General features: G+C 39.4%; 2 protein-coding genes across 2 annotated transcripts; one reads left to right on the forward strand and one right to left on the reverse strand.

The window, feature by feature from the left end:
- Nucleotides 1–187: 187 nt before the first annotated feature.
- Nucleotides 188–15086, forward strand: LOC139940288 (uncharacterized). The gene is made up of 10 exons (XM_071936482.1): nt 188–358; nt 2872–3144; nt 4021–4290; nt 5886–6143; nt 6401–6667; nt 8110–8314; nt 9218–9322; nt 10066–10266; nt 11180–11239; nt 11867–15086. The coding sequence occupies exons 1-10, from the start codon at nt 188–190 to the stop codon at nt 12013–12015; spliced, it is 1959 nt and encodes a 652-aa protein (XP_071792583.1). The 3' UTR covers nt 12016–15086.
- A 148-nt stretch (nt 15087–15234) lies between these two features.
- On the reverse strand, nt 15235–20231 carry LOC139940334 (RCC1 domain-containing protein 1-like). The gene is made up of 6 exons (XM_071936540.1): nt 19957–20231; nt 19295–19573; nt 18531–18681; nt 17781–17902; nt 16612–17382; nt 15235–16048 (listed from the first exon to the last, which is right to left on the reverse strand). The coding sequence occupies exons 1-6, from the start codon at nt 20147–20149 to the stop codon at nt 15876–15878; spliced, it is 1689 nt and encodes a 562-aa protein (XP_071792641.1). The 5' UTR covers nt 20150–20231; the 3' UTR covers nt 15235–15875.
- Nucleotides 20232–20350: the final 119 nt, after the last annotated feature.

Genomic DNA, 20350 nt, shown 5'->3' on the forward strand with positions numbered 1-20350 from the left:
GCATTATGCAAAGAAAAAGTGATTCACACTTAGCAGGTGTTTCAGCTTATTTTCTAACATTTTCTTGCTTTGAATTTGTTATATTGTCAAGTAAAAATGTGTAAGTTATGGATTACAGTATCTAGTTTGTTTTCACTGCTAAACCTATAGAGCGCCCTCTATCGATTCGTATCTCTCCCTCTGAAATATGGACGCTACCGAGCCAGGGCAGGGCTACGAAGGGGAGATGGGGGATGCTGAACAAGAGATGGAAACGGCAGAAGGAGACTCCCAAGTCGAAAATGAGCCCTACCAGGATGAAGCTGTGTACGACATGGATTCGTATGATCAAGGAGAAAATGAACAGACGTCAGGAAACGTACGTAAAGCCTAAACCTATGTTTGAAAAAAACAAAATGACTGCTGGTAAAAAAGCAATGCCATTGCAAACACGCACAACACAATGCAATGGCGAGGAACACATGCTGCATGCTGTGCTGGAGCATGCAGGAGTGGTGAGCCACGAATAATGGCGGTTGTTTTTTTTTTTTGTGGCAGTGTTATTTGGTTTTTTTGAAACCAAAAATTCTTCAAGTTTCAAAATTAAATTATAATATTATCAAAACCTCAGTCAGTCTAAGCAGATAACAAAAGTCATTGTTCAAAATAAAATATTATTTTAATTTGTATTGACATTCATCATGGTTCATGCATGCCATTTCAATCAATTCAATGTGTCTTTGAATTTGATCAGCTTCATGATTTGATCGACTCTTTTGAGTCGCGTGAGTGTGAGTGAGTGTGATGTTGTCAACTCAATGTTTCAATTTTTACTTTTAAATATAAATTTAATTAAAGGCATTGGACCCTTTCGGTAAACAGTGTTGTCCAAGGCCCACACTTTGTGTACCACAACTTCTACATCAAATAACAAACCTGTGAAAATTTAGGCTCAATTGGTCATCGGAGTCGGGAAAAAACAACGGAAATACCCATCCTTGTTTCTGCGCGTTTCGCCGTGTCATGACATGTGTTTAAAATAAATCTGAATTCTCGTTAACGAGAATTTATATTGTTTCGCTGTTTTCTCAAAAAGTTAAGCATTTCATAAAATTGTATTTTAAGAGAAGTCTTTCACCATTGCCTTCTGTAAACCCTGTACATTATTTGTAAATCTGTGAACTTTTATTTTTTGTCCTGAACCGAAAGGGTCGAATGGCTTTAACCTTAAAATTTGTAGTCGTACAATTTTTAATGTTAATTAATAAATACTTTGGATGGTTTCAAGTCTCTGATTGGTCAAACCCCGGTCACTTGTGGGAGTGATAACGGTGGTGTAAAATCCGGCTTTGGAAAATAGCGAATAAGTGGCCACTAAATCAGCATACATTGTGTAAACCTTGCGCGTTGCACTGTATCGTACGCTTATTTATATCCCTGTAAGTTTCATTGCAACTTCGCACACTTACACGTACGCGCTCTGAAAATGTATCAATTTTGAGTGCGCGCGTGTAACATGTGCTCATGCGCACGTTTTAATGCACAAGGAACAGCTATCGTCCAACCATTTGCCTCCTTTGACCCCAGTGAAGGCGCTGAACAGATCAATGTTTAAAAGAGTCACTGGTCTCAAAGATCAGTAATGTGATTAACGCACGAAAGAGATGGGAACCATCAAAAGCTCAAATATTGCCTCTGAACATGTCTGGAAGTACTGCCGAGAGAAAAGTCACAAAATTTGGACTATTTGAGCCGGTTAATTCGCTAAAAAAGGTATTTATTAATGGGAATTAACCTTGGTTGGTGGCTGGCGCTGTTAACGGACCTCGCCTCCGGCTCGGTCCTTTAACAGCGCCAGCCACCAACCCGGTCATTACCACGCAGTGAAGACCGGGTACTCGCACTGTTATTTCCTAATTAAATTTTACAAAGCCGTTATTGGACACTTTCGGAATAGAAAGAAAGGAAAAAAGTTCACAGATTTACAAATAACTTACAGGATTTAAAGGTTATGGTGATACTGATAGACTTTTCTTGAAATATTATTCCATGAAATGCTTTACTTTTTGAGAAAACATTAAAACAATATAAATTCTTGATATCGAGATTAACAGATTTATTTTAAACACATGTCATGACATGGCGAAACGTGTGGAAACGAGGGTGGGTTTTCCCCGTTATTTTCTCCGGACTCCAGTGAATCTGTTTGAGCCTAAATTTTCAAAGATTTGTTATTTTCACAGGTTTGTTAGTGTGGGCCTTTGGACAATACTGTTTACCGAAAGTGTCCAATGGCTTTAATTAAGGAAAGTGTTTTTTACCCCGAATTTAGTAACGCGTGGAACTATTCACCTTGGTTTTTTTTTCGACGTACTTGGACGATTCTATTACACCGTAGGGGGCAGGGGTAATTTCTGAGGGCTGAATTGTATTTTTTCCTTTTTGGTTTTAGCTGCTGTTTTTTCATTCTTGTTAGTAAATTAAGCCGCCACTCTGGATTTCGAAATTAAAAGGGGCAGGTTTAAATATAATTTTTTTTTAAACTCTATGAGAGGCACATAAAATGGTAAATAATCATCTTGCATATTGTAGCACCCCTGTGTTGTAATGGCAAATGGAATTGTCCAGGTATGTCGAAACACAACATGTTGGATATTTCCGTTTGTTACAAAATACGGGTAAGAAAACTTTTTTTTTTTACAATTAAACAACAGATTGAAAGTGATTTGGGTACACATGACTCTTAATGGTTGACTTATGTTCAAATGTTCTGTTAAAGTGCATTTTAAAACTGTTGACGTGAGTTGTCGGTTTTTTATGCGACCAGCTGTGGAGACTTGTCGAGACCTGTGTTTAAGTAATAAAAACCTTCCCTCTGTTTAATTTCTACAGGAGCGGAATTTTGACATTTCAAAGCAGGTCTTTGTCGGTGGTCTCGTTCAAACAACAACGGCAGATGAGCTTAAAGCATACTTCAGTGCCTTTGGAACCGTCATGGATGCCGTTGTGGCACATGACAAGGTTGCAGCGGCAAAAGGGAAATCCCGTCGATCCAAAGGTTTTGGGTTCGTGACGATGTCCACTAGAGACGAGGCCATTGCCATTCTTAATGCAGAAACCCACATGATGGACGATCGAACGATTGTTGTAGAGCCTTCAAAACCAGTAAGTATGTGAGGGGAACTTCAAGACAAATTCAAAGTTTTGTTTATTTGTTTGTTTAGATGATCTTCTCGCCAAGGGAACTCTGCAAACTCCATGACAAGGGGATATAAAAGCCAAACTGGCAACAGCCGATCTCTCTCACACTAACATTGGTTTAACATTTGCTCACATCAAGAAACTATGATTCAGTAATGAGACGACAATTCAATACCTATTCTAACCATTGCAAAATTAGGGGTTACCTTTGGGGATTCAGACCATGATTTAACGATTTATTACGATGCTTAAAGGCAGTGGACACTATTAACGGTAATTACTTTAACCCCCAAAAACATTTCAAAATAATTGTTGTTATAAAAAGGGCAATTCCACGGTAACAGAAGGATGTTTTTACTCATTAAACATTATTCGTTGATATCTTTAACAGTTTAATTAGTTTCATCAAGCAAATGTCACAGTTTCTTTTATTAATGAATGCCTTCAATATGGCTACCTCATTTTGGCTAAAAAACATTTAGTTTATAAAATATGAATATTAATAAGGACACCATTGGCGTCCTTCCGTTACGGAATGTAAAGGCGTTGGTCCCATGTGTTGTGTAACGCATGTAAAAGAACCCAGTGCACTTATCGAAAAGAGAAGGGGTTCGCCCTGGTGTTCCTGGCTGTGGCTGCTGTATGCACCGTAGCACCTTGTAAACCCTTGTGCTAAATTATTGGGTCTCAGAATTCATCAATCTATCTATCTTTCTGAAAGTTTTTGTATACTCAGCGGCTTGAGTATCTTGTTTGGTAGATATGTGCGCTATATAAGACTTGATGTTATTAGTGTTATTATTATTATTATTATTATTTTTATTATTATTATCTCTCCAGACCTCAGAGATAAAGCTGAGACTCAGTTTAACCAGTCTGGACAAGGACAAGACCACGAAGGAGTCCCTGCGAGAGCACTTCAGCCAATTTGGAGAGGTAGAAGAGTGCATCCTGAGGGTGTCTAAAGTAGACGACAAGATGGTGTCCAGAGGGTACGGGATCGTCAAGATGGCCACCGACGAAGGGACCAATGCCGTCATGGCGGCCAACGACGAGAAAGGCAGACAGATAATCGACGGGGCCAGCGTCATTATCAAAGTGGATAGAGTTGTAAGTATTTGGGGCTCTTGATTGATCTGCCTACTTGTGACTGGCATCATGCTCGTTTCTGCTTAGCAATTGTTAAGCAATATTTTCTGCTTAAGCAGCTTTATGAAATTTGGCCCTGATCAAACAAGGCAAAGTTTCATTGTGCTGCTTACCAAAGGGCTACTTACGGAACTCTGACTCTGTAGAGTGTACTGTTCATAAATTTGCTAAGCACAGAAAAAGCTGGCTGAGCAGAAACAGGTTACCAGGCAACATTCCATGGTGTTTACATTGTTATGTTGCAACTGGTGCCTCACTCAATGTTTTCGTAGTAGAAAGTTTGCTAAGCACCATCTTCGGCTAAAAAGCTTTATGAAATTTTGCCCATATATTAATAGCTTCTTCATCATGTCATTGTCCAGTCTCTGTTCTGGGTTGGCCTACAAATACTGAAATAACTGTACCCCCCAAAAAATTAATTGGTGGAGAGTGGAAATAAAAACCCTCCTTCCTCTTGATTAGTGGAGAGTGGAAATAAAAACCCTCCTACCTGTCGATTGGTGGAGAGTGGAAATAAAAACCCTCCTACCTCTCGATTGGTGGAGAGTGGAAATAAAAACCCTCCTACCTGTCGATTGGTGGAGAGTGGAAATAAAACCCTCCTACCTGTCGATTGGGGGAAAGTGGAAATAAAAACCCTCCTACCTCTCGATTGGTGGAGAGTGGAAATAAAAACCCTCCTACCTCTCGATTGGTGGAGAGTGGAAATAAAAACCCTCCTACCTGATTCCATGATTTGTATACAGTCTGTATTGACAGTTGACACTGCGTGTGTACAGAATGTATTGGTCGTATTTCGCAGAGAGAGCAGTTAAGTCAGGGGAGTTCGCCAACATAGTAAAATTCATCGGCGTCCTGATGCGTCTAGTTGCTAGGTTATTACAAATTTATTTAAACGTAGGATTTTCTTTAACATGTTTAACTGCCAGTGCAAAAATTGTATGTGCATTTGTAATATTTTTTATTGTTGTTTGTATATTTATATATTTATTCATTTTTACATTCAATTTATTGTTCTTTTTAGGATCAGCCTCTAGACAGGAACTTCGTTCTTTTAGGCAATTCTTTGGGCTTTTTTATTTATTTTATTTTTTTTTCTTGTATGCAAGTCGCCAGACACACAAGGCCTGAAGGCCACTTCAAGGTGTGGGCTACAATTTTTTTTTCCAGAGGCTGTTGCCACCTAAATGTACTCCCAGGGCTGAAACAGGGTTACCCCTGTTACAGTCCATTTGTATGTAGGCTTGGGTATCATCAATCCAAAGCCTGGCTGGTAGAGCAGAAAGCACTACCTCCCCAATTTTACGTAGCAAGTCTCACGACCGGGACTCAAACCCACACTCTGCTGATCAAACACCAGAGCTTGAATCCGGTGCTCTTAACCGCTCGGCCATGACACGCCACAAAGGGCTTCAGGTGTTTTGTTTCCCTTCATCTGTATTTAAATTTCTCATTGCTGTAGTTTTGAATGTTTTTACCTGATTAATGTGCATACATGTAGTTGTACTTTTTATCAACCCGAGAAATTAAATTGTTATTTTTACTTCCATATGTAGAAATTAAAGCGATACCAACTTTACATTGGCAATCTCGACCCCGATGAGACAACCACAGCCGACATCATGGAGTGCTTCAGAAAGTTCGGCAGCATCGTAGATGTGGTGTTCTCTCAGAAAGTGGTTGAGCAGGACGGTGTCCGCAGCACCCACGCCTTCCTAAGGATGGGCTCGGACGAGCAGCATGAGGCCATCCTTACGGCACAGCTAGGGGAAGAACCGTGTACGATTCATGGCCGCAAACTGGTCATCGAAAAGGTAGGTTCGGCAGGCATGATAGTTATCCTATTTTAGTATACTTTAGTATAATGGTGAAACCAAAAGGAATACACTTTGGTCTGATTTCCGTTTTTTGGGGGCGTGCTGAACATTTTTAGCGTTACTTTAAACAGTGGCCACTTTTTGAAATGAAATTTTCACAATTGGTTTTATTGTATTTGTCTAAATTATTTTATAATAATAATAGATTATATAAATTGGTTTCGAAAAACTAAATGTTTCCCTTTTTATGACAGGACCACGAGAAATTACGCAGGTTCTACGTCGATGACATCGACAAGGACAAAACTTTTGAGGCCGATCTGGAGGAGTACTTTGGTGCCTTTGGTGTCGTCCAAGAGTCTTACGTCTTTAGAGAGAGGTCCGATGAAGACACTCTAGGGGAGTCTAAAGGATACGCCATGATGTTGATGTCCACTGTGGCCGAGACGGATTCTATTCTGAAGCGCAAGGAGGCCCACATCCTTCATGGCAAGACGCTGACGCTCGGGCGGACGGTTTCGGTAAGTTGATTTTCTCTCTTTATAATTCTTTTTTTTTTTTTTTACTCAAAAGGAACATGACAGAATTGCTTTTTGCTGCCAAAACAGTTGCTGGCACTTTATGTCATCTACCTTATTCATATACTGACAACCCTTTAGAAGTTTGGGTCACGATAAAAGTCTGGGTCATAAGAAATAAGTTTTAAAATGATTACACATTTTGCATGACATCTGTGTAAAAAATTGTTTAATAAAAGGCTCACTGAGCGATAAACTTCAATTGGAAAATTAGATTGATTTATTTCTCTGCAAATATGACATCTCAGACAGAAATGTTTCAAGGGATGTTTTCTACAATCATCATCATTAGACCGTGTTAATCTGAGATCTTAGATGATTTCTTTTAATTCTGTAATGTTCCTTTAAGCTGATATGTGATTTAAGCAAAGTGGGCTCTGTGTTTTCTGAGTCCACTGAAAAGACAAAAATGTCAGGCAAACTACATGTATTTGTCAATAGACCGTGTTAATCTGAGATCTCAGATGATTTCTTTTAATTCTGTAATGTTCCTTTCAGCTGATATGTGATTTAAGCAAAGTGGGCTCTGTGTTTTCTGAGTCCACTGAAAAGACAAAAATGACAGGCAAACTACATGTATTTGGGTGATACTTGTACAGATGACCCTGCATTCTAGAGCTGATATCTCAACCATGAGACCACCAAGAGCAAGTTCGAGTGTGCACCGTGGTTTAGGTTGACTAATTTGACTTGAACGCAGACTGGTCGATCATTGGTTGAATACTGTGGTTGACCATTTGGGACTATCCTCAGCACCATGGGTTTCAATAGCCTGTTCCAGGGAACCATTGACACTAAAGAGAAAAACACCGAAGGAAAAGGAGTGTTGAACACCGTGGTACCAATGGTTGACTGAGCTTCAACACAAGTCATTAGAGTGCGCATGTATGTTGCTGTCCAGTAGTCAATCACGGGTTGACTAAATGTGCCCACTCGGACTATTTGGGTGGTATTTGTATAGATAACTAAAGGTTGCCTATTCTGACTCGAACCCAGACTGGACGACCATTGGTTATCTACTCTGGGCGACTATTTGGAACCAGCCTCGAGCCCATGATTCCTTTACTGGTCCTAATAGTCTGTTCCATTCTAGCATGTACGGTGTATAGCGAAAACTTGTGTATAGCATAATTGCGGAAGCCAATGGTGGTTGAATACTATGGTACTGACGGTTGACTAGGCTTCAAAACAAGTCGTTCGAGTGCGCATGTACGTTGCTGGTACATCAGTAGTCAATCACCGGTTGACTAAATGTGGCCGCTCAAGCTTGCTCCAAGCGTGCCTGGTGATGATGGGCCAGTTGGAGTTCTGTAGTATGTAGCAAGTTGTTCCTTTATGGTATAATGCTGACATGTACCTTCTCTTTTCCCTTTCCATTCAAACAGGTACCTCCCATGAAAGAACATCCGACTAAAATGACTGTCACATGTCTCAAGGACACCAACATCACAGAGAAGGTGCTTAGGGACTACTTCGGAAAGGACAGTACCATCAAATCAGTGCAATTCCCTCTCAACATGGCAACAGGGGAGAAGATTGGGTTCGCTCTGATGGAGCTCGAAAGCCACCACGACGTTGAGAAATTCGCTAGTAAGTTCTTCTACCCTTCTTTGGAGACAGTGGACACTATTGGTAATTGTCAAAGACCGGTCTTCTCACTTGGTGTATCTCAGCATATGCCTAAAATAACAATCCTGTGGAAGTTATATAGCTCAATTGATCATGCAGGTTGCGAGATAATAATGAAAGAAAAAACTCCCTTGTCACATAAAGTTGTGCGCTTACATATACTTGATTTCGAGACCTCAAGTTCTAAATCTGAGGTCTTGAAATCAGAGGGAGCCGTTTCTCACAATGTTTTATACTATCAACCTCTCCCCATTACTCATTAGCAAGTAAAGTTTTATGCTAATAATATTTTGAGCAATTACCAATAGTGTCCACTGCCTTTAAACAAATTGATTTGGGATTGAATACAATTTTTTTAATACTAGAGTGAGATTTGAAACAATGACCTCTGGCTGGATAAACATGCTAGAATCTACCAACTGAATCTAGCCCTATGTTGGCGGGCCTCCATATTAGATAATTTTCTTAAATTTTGTGTTTAGGTATCTTGTTATAAACCCCAAAAGAAAGTGACTCAGGGGTTAATTTATAATAATTTGTAGTTGAACAAAGAGGAGAAGATCGCGTAAGCTCTGGTAAAGAAATTTGCTAGTGAAATTTTCTACTCTCATTAATGTTCTCTCATTTCTACTCTCTATTTTCAAATTAATTTGGGGTTGAACACAGAAATATTGGCTAGAGTGGGATTTGAACCAGTGACCTCTGGATTTGGGTGACAGGGCTCGACAGCTGATGTAGGCTTCTAACAAGAGGTTTAATTTAAATATAAGAGTGATTACCATGCGTTAACCTTCCCTTTAAAAACTGTTGAAACTCTCAGAGGTAAAATTGTTTTGTTTGTATATATTTTGTTCTTGTCTGAAGTGCTGCGTGACCATGTCATTAAGGGCCACAAAGTCATCGTGAACAAGGTGAAGAAGAAGAAAGCAGACAATCTCCAAAGTCTCATAGACAGAGGAAAGGAAAGAGGTAATGTTATACAGGTGCCCCCCCCCCTGTTCCTTAAGTATAATTTGAGGGTTAAATTTATTTTATTTTCATGTTGTTTTACTTCAAGACCTGCTTGAATGTAAATGTCAAGTCGTGAACTTTGCTGAATGTTTTCAATCAATAAGGAAATCGAGTCATGTTACTATAAATGGACTTTAATTGTGTGAAAAAAAACAATCATTTTGAATACTCTTATCCGGCGCTTTTCTGAAAGATTCCCCAAAAGTTCTGTTACGTAATCATTCATGTCATGACATAGTTGGGAGCTCCAATTTGTATGGCTGCTTTGTTGCAGCTTGGAGTTGAAGGTATAACAAAGCAAACTCCCAGACATAGCAAAAGCATTGTCATTATGACGCGCGCCGTCAACAGCAGAAACCATGAGGTTGGGGCCTGATTTTTTAGTTGATAATTACGAAAAATTCTGAAGTGTTCGTATACATGTATCAAAGTAACATTTTAATGGTGAACAAACGTATTATAAACAAGTTAAAATAGAGTTTCCGTTAAAAACATTCTGCTCAAGGAATGGTAGTAGTTATTACCTTATGCTTAGATTCTGCCTTACCCTTAGTGATTCCAGGCAGAAGCTATTTTCCCTCGGCTTCACTGCGGGAAAATAGAAGAGCTCGAGAAAATAGAACGCTCTGAGAATCACATTGGGAGTCATACCAAAGCACTAAAACCAGTCAATATTTGTATGCTACGTCTTGTTTCTGCAGAAAGGGCCAACAGAGGTGGTTTTGGCCAATATGGACGAGATGATTGGGCCCCAAACTGGGATTACGGACCTCCTCAACGATGGGGTGGCAGGCCTCCCCCACCATGGGGTCCAAGACCCCCTTTCAGAGGCGGCGGTCCCGGAAGATGGGGTGGTATGCCTCCAAGGGGTAGAGCTCCCCCGCCATGGAGTAGAGGACCAGGTGAGTTGTGAAGTTAGCCTTTGTTGTGTGTTTTGTTTGTCTATTCTGTCGTATTGTACATGTTTTTTTTCTGTATAGTATTTTTTGCTGTTTGTCTGTCAATAGGTTAATGCACAAAAGCCTCGGCTTCACCTTAACCTAATTGCTGTCCTACTTACTGCTTATTTATAACTTTTGTGTATTACTGATCAATTTAAGTCATTGTGAATTATCAATTTTTTCATCTATTAATTAACTATGTATTACTGTGTATCACTGTGTATTACTTTTAATTGAACCTATGTAATTGACAAACTTTGTTTTGAAATGTGAGAAGTGAGGACACCAATGATGAATGATGAATGAATAATGAATCAAGTTGGTTGATGTAATATGAGAGAACCCAGCTTTTGTAAGAGCCACCACTACTCACAAATAGATTGTATATATGCAAACTTTATAATTTACTCTCCACCTTCCACTTGATTTTTTCCACCAACCATTGCCTAAAAGTCTTATCTTGGCTGAGAAAAAGAACACAAAACTAAAATTGATTCAAAGGTGACCTCACATGCCTTACATTGCTGCGTCCAAAAATTCAGCTTCTCAGTTGTTAGTCAAAATGATTAAGCCTCCCAATTTGTTTATTATTAAATTTTGCACTTGCACTTGTTGCAAAAACTCAGGCGCAGTTTTTAGCTGGCCCCCTTTTCCTACTGGTTATCAACTATAACAAGATATGTTGCCAAGTTGCTGTTTTCAAACAGAAAACAAGGTTAAAAATGGGGGTTTGACATATCTGTGTAACTATTGTTTAATTTTTTAGGATCTTTTTTATGAAGGATTGGTTATTAAAACAATTTGTAAAATTCAGGCGGTGTGATTTTTAACAACCTTATTGATGTTTCATTCTGTCTGGTTTTCTTCCACACAGGTTTCCGAGGGCGTGGGCGTGGCTTTGGCCCTCATGAGGGTTGGGGATATGACGGTCCTCGTAAGTTCATTCTCATTATGTGCACTTTGGTTGTAATTGCGAGACTAAAGTTGAAAGGATTTAACTCTTTAGAGACCGTAGTGACAACCGCAATGCCCAAAACGGCCACAAGGTTTGACCCACGTCCATTCACATAAAGAGGTCAAAATGTCCAGATATGAAATTGTCCAATGTACATGTAGTATGTTAACCCCTTAACAGTAAACTGAATTCATCTTGTTTATGTTGATATTTTAACTGACACTTGTTAAAAGGTGGTAACAATGAGCAACGTCTAGTCAAATCAAGAGTCAAAATCAAGCACAGGACAAAATGACCTAGAGAACAAATTTAGTAATAAGGTTAAAGTTTACCACCCAATGTAGTTGGTATGACACTACCCTAGAATTGCATAGGTCGTGGGTTCAAACCTCACCCTAGTAATATGCCTGTGAGGTTTTTTTCATGGAACTCGGGGGAAAGTACCGAGTATACAGTTTAAATTACTGGAGGGGAAATTTTTAATCTGGTCTATTTGACCGCCCTTAGAAATACAGGTGTCATTGGGTTATCTGACCTCGTTACGACCTCTCAGACCTCCTGTGGCCAAATTGTTAATAAGCTTTCCTTCTTTTTTGTTCTGCACAGGGGGTAGAGGGCGTGGTCGTGGAGGTCCAGCGGGTGGAGGCCCAGGAGCTGGAGGGTGGGGTGGATCCGGCAACGAGTGGAACAGCAGGCTCAATAGTCCCAAGATGGTCAGACGGGGGTGGGGTCGTCACAGAGGAAGGCCTTATTAGGGTATCTTTGTTACGACTCTTGGGTTCAGGGAGATAGATTGCGAACAATGTGTGTGAGAACGTGAGATTTGAGTCCGATTTAATAAGCGTAATGGGGATTCGCAGGATCACCTTATATGTTCTTAATTCTGATATGGGACCAATTTCATAGGGCTGTTTAAGAAGATAATATAGCCTAACCATTTTCTGCTTAGCAAAAATCAGCAGGATACCAATCACAGATTGTACATGTGACATGGTCATTTGACTGGTAACCCTGTTCTGATAAGCATAATTTTGTTGTGCTTAGCTACTTTTTGTGCTTAAGTAGCTCTATGAAATTGGGCCACGGTCTTACTGTGAGTCAAATACTAACTGCAGTGTTTGAAATTCAAGTTGCCGGTCAAGATAGCAATGTAAGGTGAATTTTTGTTTGGGTGGTTGGGGGGGGGGAGGGGGCATAAATGTTGTATTCATTTCAAGACGGGCTGGATCCACAGATATATGTACACGTGAGCAAAATTAGAACTCGCAATTGTTTTTTATATGTCTCATATTTTGTATAGCTATCTGCGATCGTTTGAATAAACCGGGGACAAGGGACCAAACATGCATTAAGTTGTTTTTGCTTTTTATAAAAACAAAAAGATCATTGAAGTTTACATTTGTTGTTTGGAAAGAACCTGTTTTTAACTGTTAGGGAAAACATGGCCGGGAGATAAGCTACTTTTTAAGAATGATGTGGGTGGGCATCTTCAGCGTTGGATAGATTCATGTGGCTGCGATCTATTTTTATGCATCCTGAAAGCACCATTATCGTGAACGTACAAACTTTTTTATGTTCTCAAAAAGTTTCATCAATCGTGAATGTATGACTCGTAATGTACATGTTATAAATACTATAGACTTTGGGATGTTACCAAGGCAACACAAATCAGCAAGATACATTTTGTTTGTGAGAAAGACATATTTGTTTTAATACAGAATTTCAAGAAAAAAAAAAAGAGAGAAAAAGGTGGGCATCTGAGGTTCAAAATGCGAAAAAAGAGCAGGCACTGAAAGAGTTGAGATTCAATAAGGATGTTAACCAGTGCCTGTCGCAGAGCCATAGAACTGGGCCCACTTTCATAGAAAGCCTGTAAGCACAAAAACTTGCTTAGCACAGAAAAATCTTGGTTACCAGTCAAAATTCCATAAAGTTTACATTGTCAGAACTGGTTCCCCACTCATTTTTCGCTTAGTAAAGAAATTTGCTAAGCAGTGTCTTTTGCTTTTCAGCTTTATGAATTTGGGCCCAGGTGAACTGGGTCACTGCTCACCATTTAGCTCAATAGGGGTCTACATAACTGTGTGATGAGTTATTGTATGTCGAATTCATGATACTGTTTGATTTAGGGAAAATGGTCGTCCAAAAGCTAAGCGGGTAATTAGGATGAGTCTTGTCTAGCTGCATTGTAACAGGAGAAACTGAAGTGCGGTTTTATCTCTGTATTTTAAACATTCAGGATAGTGTATAAAATGTGAACTGGTTATATCTTTTTGTACACCTGAAATTACGTGTACATTTTCTGGTTTCTAAGCTAAACTTGAGCAAAATTGTTAATGGAAATATACTATAGGTTTCCTTGCCATTTTTCGGTGAATAAGTGGCCAATTTCGACATGGTGTTCTATTTTGTAGTGAATGGTTGGCTTTTGAGAGGTGGCAGCAGACATAAAGGTCCTTTTTTTGCGGCTCTGAGCGTGCGCACACATGCTCAGTATTGCGCACGTAGGTCTGAGCACGTGCACTACAGGCGAGAACTGTGATAAAAGGACTGCCAAAAAGTCTCCCATGGAAAGCTCCTCAAAACAATAAATAAATTTTACTTAATGTGTAAAAAATGTTTCTTTGTGTCACCCAAATAATGGAGATACCCATTTAATTTAACAATTCACTCAAACAGCATCCATGTTTGGAGCAGGTTTTTAGAGAAATATATAGTGACACATACTGTGCTAAATTGAATGCCAGGCTTTGCATGACAAAGTGAAGTTATTAGTCTTTTGAATCATGCTATGAATACGTTTTGGATGTCATAGAAAAGCTCTTTTTCACTGGGTTCTGAAATTGTTTGGTTCTAAATGCAACTTTATTGACACTGTCGGTTGAATAGGCAACACTTTTGCTCAGCATCCTTGTGTGGGTTATATTTTAGTCTTAAAGGCAGTGGACACTATTGGCAATTACTCAAAATAATTGTTAGCATAAAATTGACTTGGTAACAAGCAATGGAGAGCCGTTGATAGTATAAAACATTTATGAAATGGCTCCCTCAGAAGTGACATAGTTTTTTGAGAAAGAGGTAATTTTTCACTATAATATTTGAGTTGAATTTGAGTCCTCAGCTGAGATCTCGAACTCGCGACAAGGATATTTGTTTCTTCCATTTTTTTTCTCGCAACTTCAACAACCAATTGAGCTCAAATGTTCACAGGTTTGTTATTTTATGCATATGTTGAGATACACCAAGTGAAATGACTGGTCTTTGACAATTACCAAACGTGTCCAGTGCCTTTTAAAGAAAAAAAATACTGTACATTCTTTTTAAGGCAAAGCATACCTTTGATTTTGGAACCGTTTTCATTTTAGTACTTAATACATTTGAAAATTTCATTTCAAAGGTGGTCGCCATTTTTGAGATATCGCCAATTTCTCCATGCAGGAAGAATGATCCCTATTGGAAATCACCAATGTATCACTTCTCAGATTCAAATTTAGAGGCATTTTGTATCTTTTTACATAACCACATTACTTTGAAGAGAAATGTTTCTCAAAATGCTATCGAAAGCTGAGCTGCAGGCTTTTAACCAAAAACTTCTTATTGCCGTTAATTTTAAGAGTGATTACCAAACGTGTACCTTCCCTTTAATACATGGTTGGATTTTGTCTACCTATTTGCTTGCCGAGATTTCTCTGTTACCGTTTCAACTAATTAGGCCTCAACGAATCTCTGAACTTAAGATATAAATACTCATGTAAGATTTTTGGACTACGATGCCATCAGGATATTATACACAATAAACTTGTAGAGAGAACTGTTTTTTATTATACTCTGCTTTTCAGTTTCCTGTAATGTGTAGAAAGGTAAAAACAACACGTGATATATATATAAACAAGACATTTTTATTTGGGGGCGGGGGGTAGTTTTAATTGGTGATGCTACTTTTTGTATTAGTAGTCGCCGGTAAAGGGTGCAAATTTGACTGGCTCAGAGGGACTCTGCAAGTCTAGGAATCTGGATCTTGTTTTGAGCTAGACTTGGTTCCAAGTCTTTGATCGTGGCTTTTTAGTTGGTCTGATAGCCGCTACAAACAGTGCCCTCTTGTGAACAACCTTCGTCATGAGGGCGCGTGATATCAATAGGGGGCGTTTTCGGGGCTGAGAGATGCAGAAGAATAACCACAATCTAAGACTTGAATCAAGTTTAGTTTTGAGCCGGATGTGTGTTTGTCATAGAACGTTCCAAACGTTCCAAACGTTCTGGTTGCAATATCGGCGATTTAAAAAGAAATGACCGTCACCAAGGGGAAAGCCGAGGCAAAGACATAATTTAGGGGGGCTATAACAAAAATTTGGAGAAGGTCTTTGATCACGAGGGCTCCAGCCCTGCCCCTTCCCCCACCCCCACTGATTTGGCTCCCACAAGATGGTTTGATGAACTGCCACCTCCGGGTGTTGTATGCAGTGGCCTACCAGACCCATCCTCCTCTCCCTGATCAGAATTTAGGTATGCGGAAGGTCATTGTTGTATATGTATTGACAGGTGAATTCAAGTGCCATGTGCATCATCTTCTTAGAGACACTATCAAAGGATTCCAATCGCCATCTTAAATCAGTGCTCACAAATGAGAAGCGACTGTAATAAGAGTGTTCCATCCACCACAGAATACTTCCAACACTTTTTGATGTTCAGGTAGAGAGTTCACCAAAGTAGGGACGTCCAGTGTCTCATTGTCTCTATGTCCCAACTGGCCATATACACCCCAACCCCAGGTATAGAGCTCACCATCCACTGATGATAAAGAGAAGAGAAATAAATGTGACAAGAACAGACTATACATGTAGCATTTCATGGCTCAGAACTTGGTAGTGGAACCAAGTAAATAGAAGATTTTACTGTTTGAAACAGCGGTCTTTGGCTAAAATTCAGAGGCGAAAGGTGTTAAATTTTAAAAGCCGACCAAAATCGTTTGTGAACAGGTGAGGTAATAACATATGGTTGAACTTTGTTTACCCCTTGATTCTTGCTGTGTGCTTTCTGACTCTCTCTCTCTCTGTATATATAATATTACACTTGAGTACCTTTTCATGTGTTGCGATGTCATTCAGCCTTCGAGAAAGACTCTGCTAAGGTCGAAACCTCTGACCATTAACTATTTTTAAAATTTAAACCATAGGTCCTTTTGAGTGGTAAGCAGTTCACAAGAGCTAATTAAAGGGTTTTTGAGCTATAGAATTTTATGCATATTCTTCCCAACAGTTGGGCCTTAATACTTTATGGGGTGCAAATTTGTAAACTTTTAAAAAGAGTATAGTTCAACCTGTAACAAAACTAAACTCGCTCTAAATGCCCACCTGAGATAGCAGCAGTGTGTCGTGACCCGCAGCTGACCTTTGACACATCCTTCCCATCTGGGAGGTCAAGAATGGCAGGCAAAGCTTGGATGAGTACAACATCGCTACCTCCGCCTTTGTCATCATCCCATCTATCTCCTGCTGTATCTTCTTTGAGCTTTGACCCCAAGTGGACTTCTCGATTCGCAATCTGCTCCCTCGGTTGTTCTCTCACAGGATCCTTGTTGAACTGTCCTGATGCTGTTAAAAAAGCCTTCTGTTGAGAAATGTCTTGGCTCTGTGTACTTTGTCTCCTCATTTCATCGCTCATTTTGTTTACATTTTCAATTGGTTTGTCAGATTTTGCTCTGACACCATCTTCATGTGGCATATCTGAAGTTGTTGATGGTATCTGTGTGGTTAATAAAGCACTTTCAAATTTTCCTGTTTCACTATTATCATTGGTATCTGTTTTTGATCTAACCACACCACCGCATTCATGTAGTTGTTCTGTGCTCTTATCGGCACTTTCAACAGAATCTGAAAATCTCATTTTCTTTGCCGATTCTGGTTTTGAATCAGTTTCTTGTGGATGTGCTCTTCTGGAACATCCTTCTTCAAGAGTCGTCTTTATTCTACTAGAGTCTAAATTGCCTGCAGCTTTAAGCGACTCTCCTTGAGAAGTACATTGTGCATCTGGAGAGGTTTTGTCAGTTTTTGTTGGAGTTCTTTGCATCGGAAATCCCAGCTGGCCAGACTCGTTCCAGCCCCAAATGTAGAGGTCACCAATGGCTGAAGAAAGAAATTTGAAAAGGGAGAAGGTACTGTAAACTATGTTTTCAGATTTGTTTTTAGTGGACTTTCAATTGAATGAAAATGTTATCTTCTTTTGTGAAGATGGTTACAACATTTTAAAGAAGTAAAAGTTAATACATTTTAAATAGTTCTCCAGAAGACAATCGGAGCATACTTATCGAAAGGTTGAGTTCTTTTCTGCATCCACCCCAACTCATTTAGCGATTATTTTTAACAGTCTAGCATTGGCCACTCTCAAAAGACTGTCAATTTTGATATAATTATGGCAACATATTGAAAATGTATTACATAGTAGCTAGTTACAGTACTGTACAACACGGAACTGGTTGTAATTGAGAAATGAAACAATTCCTAAAGACTAAAAGAAAACTCACTGCTGACAGACGCCGAGTGCCAGCCTCCAGCACTTACTGCCACCATGGGTACCCCTGCAGTTGCCTCAACAAGTGTTGGTTGCCCCTCTTTCTCAGTTGACCCATGACCCAGCTGACCTCGACTGTAGGTCAAAGGAGATACATGGACAAAGTTGTTATATTACAAACATTTTATAAGCATAGAAAAGTCCTGCTAAGCCGAAAAGCATCAGGGCCAAATACTGTTAACTAATGCACATTGCTCCGGAGAGTAACTAAGTGGTAATTATATAGCTTAGTAAATATTTTCTGCTAAACAGTATTCTTGGTTCAACAACACAATCCACCCCATGCTATCACCAATGCATTGACCTAACTAAACATTTGAATTTGTGTCAGGTCATTGTTTGGGAGGACATAGTTTGGGTAGGGAGATTTTGGTGTACATATCTAACCATACATTTGTGTTTTTCTTTTTTCTTCATCAGGGGCAGGGGACATTGGATGGGGGGGGGGGGGGGGGGCCGTTAAAAGGCTCCTACATTATAACCCCTACTGGATACGCCAATACACCCAAGCAAGCAAAATCCGGAGGTCATGGGAACCAAGACTAGCTAAAGTGACGGCCAATTGACCAATTGATACACCACACCACTGCTTTTGAGAAGTATGTTGTTGTACTATCCCATATAATTAAAATATTGCCAGATTTATTTCGGAATTACAAGGTTGAATAAGAAGACCGTCCAAGGGTCCCATAAAAATCTTCACCTTCCAAGTCCAAAGGTGTAGACTTGGTGATTATTGGAGAGTAACATCACATGTTCCTTTCCACAAGAGACTTGCAAGAATTTCAAAGAACAATCCAAGGGTCTGAAAATGTAATCTTGCTTCTCAGTGGAAATCAAGCCGGATGACTTGTCTGAAAGAGACAAATAACATGATTTAACAGCCTTTTTCCTAACATCCGCTTGGGCTCAGTCTTCAACTTAAAGTAGTGTACATTTTGCAAGGTGTTTCTAGCATCAAACAAAGCCTGTGGCTGGAGACGGAGCCCAAACCAAGGTTCGATAAAGACCTAAGATTCTTCCAACATCAATGAACATTGAACATACAACAATTGAATTGATGGTAATATTATTTCCTTTGACACAACACGGCCAGGTCAAACCAGGGGCCGATTTCATATAGCTGCTTAACAGCTGGTTTGTGCTCTTGCGAGTTCCATGTGAAAACAATATAAAATACAAAATTACTGACTGCTTTCACATAAAACAATATGAGTTGGCAATACTATATGAATTTGATAGTTTGTTTTATATTATCAGGAAAGTCAGCAAGGATTAATAACACAGTTACACATAAAACAGATAAAAACATGACAACAACAGGGGTTAGGATGAAACTGAAATGAATGCATACGAGCCGTGTAACTGATAATCATCATTGTCTGACTTTATATGAATTGGTTGAGTGATTTAGACTTATTTATGTGTGATGATTTTGTCATGCTGTTAGTGTTATTGTCAACAAACCTGTCAGTGCAACAGTATTCATTTCACCAGCAGAAACCCTAAGAAAAGGAGGTCTTTCTGATTCACCAGCATCGTCAACCCCTACTACTAATACGTTGGAACTATTATCTGAGTGAATGTCGGTCACAATGCATTCTCCATTAGCCAAGACGTAGTACAGTTTTCCTCCAGCACCAATCGCCATGTCTAGAATACTCTTGCCGACACCCTCTGCTCTTTTCAATCTCTGTTTAGTGCCGTTCTGTCCGTTACAAAAACCTTGCAGGAAAATTGAGGAATCTGAAACGAACAAAAGTGATTGTAAATAACAAGACACTGTGCTAAACTGTTGTCATGGGTACATATATAGTATTAAATTTGACGGTAGGGTTGGAAATTTGATTGAGCTTGAGCTAGCCGAAAGGTAGTTAATACATTTCAGCGGCGGCACAGCCACAGTGATGAGACTGCTCATGCAATAGATATAGGAGTAGAGTAGGACAGTTTACTGGCACCCAGTTTACTGACACATGAACTGAATGGTAATTACTTTTACTATAAAAATTCAGCTACTCGTCAAATCAAAGCCTGTTCAAAGAAAGTCAATTGCAAAAGGAGTAGTGATTATTGAAATTTCTTAAATTCTTTTAAATTAGAGATTTCATAAAACGTCTGCAACATACCTGTCAAAATGTAAGTCATACTCCATGATGAAACAATTTTAGAAATTGTTATCGAAGTCTTGTTGGAAGACGTTTGCAAACTGGCGTTCCGTTCTTGACAACCCTCTATCTTCATGGGGGACAAAACACACCTTTTCGACATCTGTGGCAGTAACTGCCCAAATCCATTGAATCCACAACCAAAAATCTCCATTTCATTTGTAACAGTGAGAAATCTGGATCTTTTGAAATAAAATAAAACAAAGTTTTGTGTTTTCGATGTTGCGCTACACGTGCCAAAGCGCTCTGTCGTCTGCTCTTTGTTTACTTCCGTTTCATTCGAAATGCATGCTGGGAGGATGGCTCTGCATTTCGTTACGTGTCGTGTAATTTGATTGGCTGATTGTAAGTTTCT

This window comes from Asterias amurensis, chromosome 8 (genome assembly GCF_032118995.1).
Source record: "Asterias amurensis chromosome 8, ASM3211899v1".
Lineage (NCBI taxonomy): Eukaryota > Metazoa > Echinodermata > Asteroidea > Forcipulatida > Asteriidae > Asterias > Asterias amurensis.

Excerpts from the sequence above, each read along its gene's own strand:
- LOC139940288 (XM_071936482.1), top strand. The coding sequence starts at position 188 with ATGGACGCTACCGAGCCAGGGCAGGGCTACGAAGGGGAGATGGGGGAT. Across the intron at positions 6,668-8,109 it reads CGCTCGGGCGGACGGTTTCG|GTACCTCCCATGAAAGAACA; the intron begins GTAAGTTGATTT and ends CCATTCAAACAG. Across the intron at positions 11,240-11,866 it reads TTGGGGATATGACGGTCCTC|GGGGTAGAGGGCGTGGTCGT; the intron begins GTAAGTTCATTC and ends TGTTCTGCACAG.
- LOC139940334 (XM_071936540.1), bottom strand. The coding sequence starts at position 20,149 with ATGGAGATTTTTGGTTGTGGATTCAATGGATTTGGGCAGTTACTGCCA. Across the intron at positions 17,383-17,780 it reads GCACTCGGCGTCTGTCAGCA|CCATTGGTGACCTCTACATT; the intron begins GTGAGTTTTCTT and ends TTCTTTCTTCAG. Across the intron at positions 16,049-16,611 it reads ACACACTGCTGCTATCTCAG|TGGATGGTGAGCTCTATACC; the intron begins GTGGGCATTTAG and ends CTTTATCATCAG.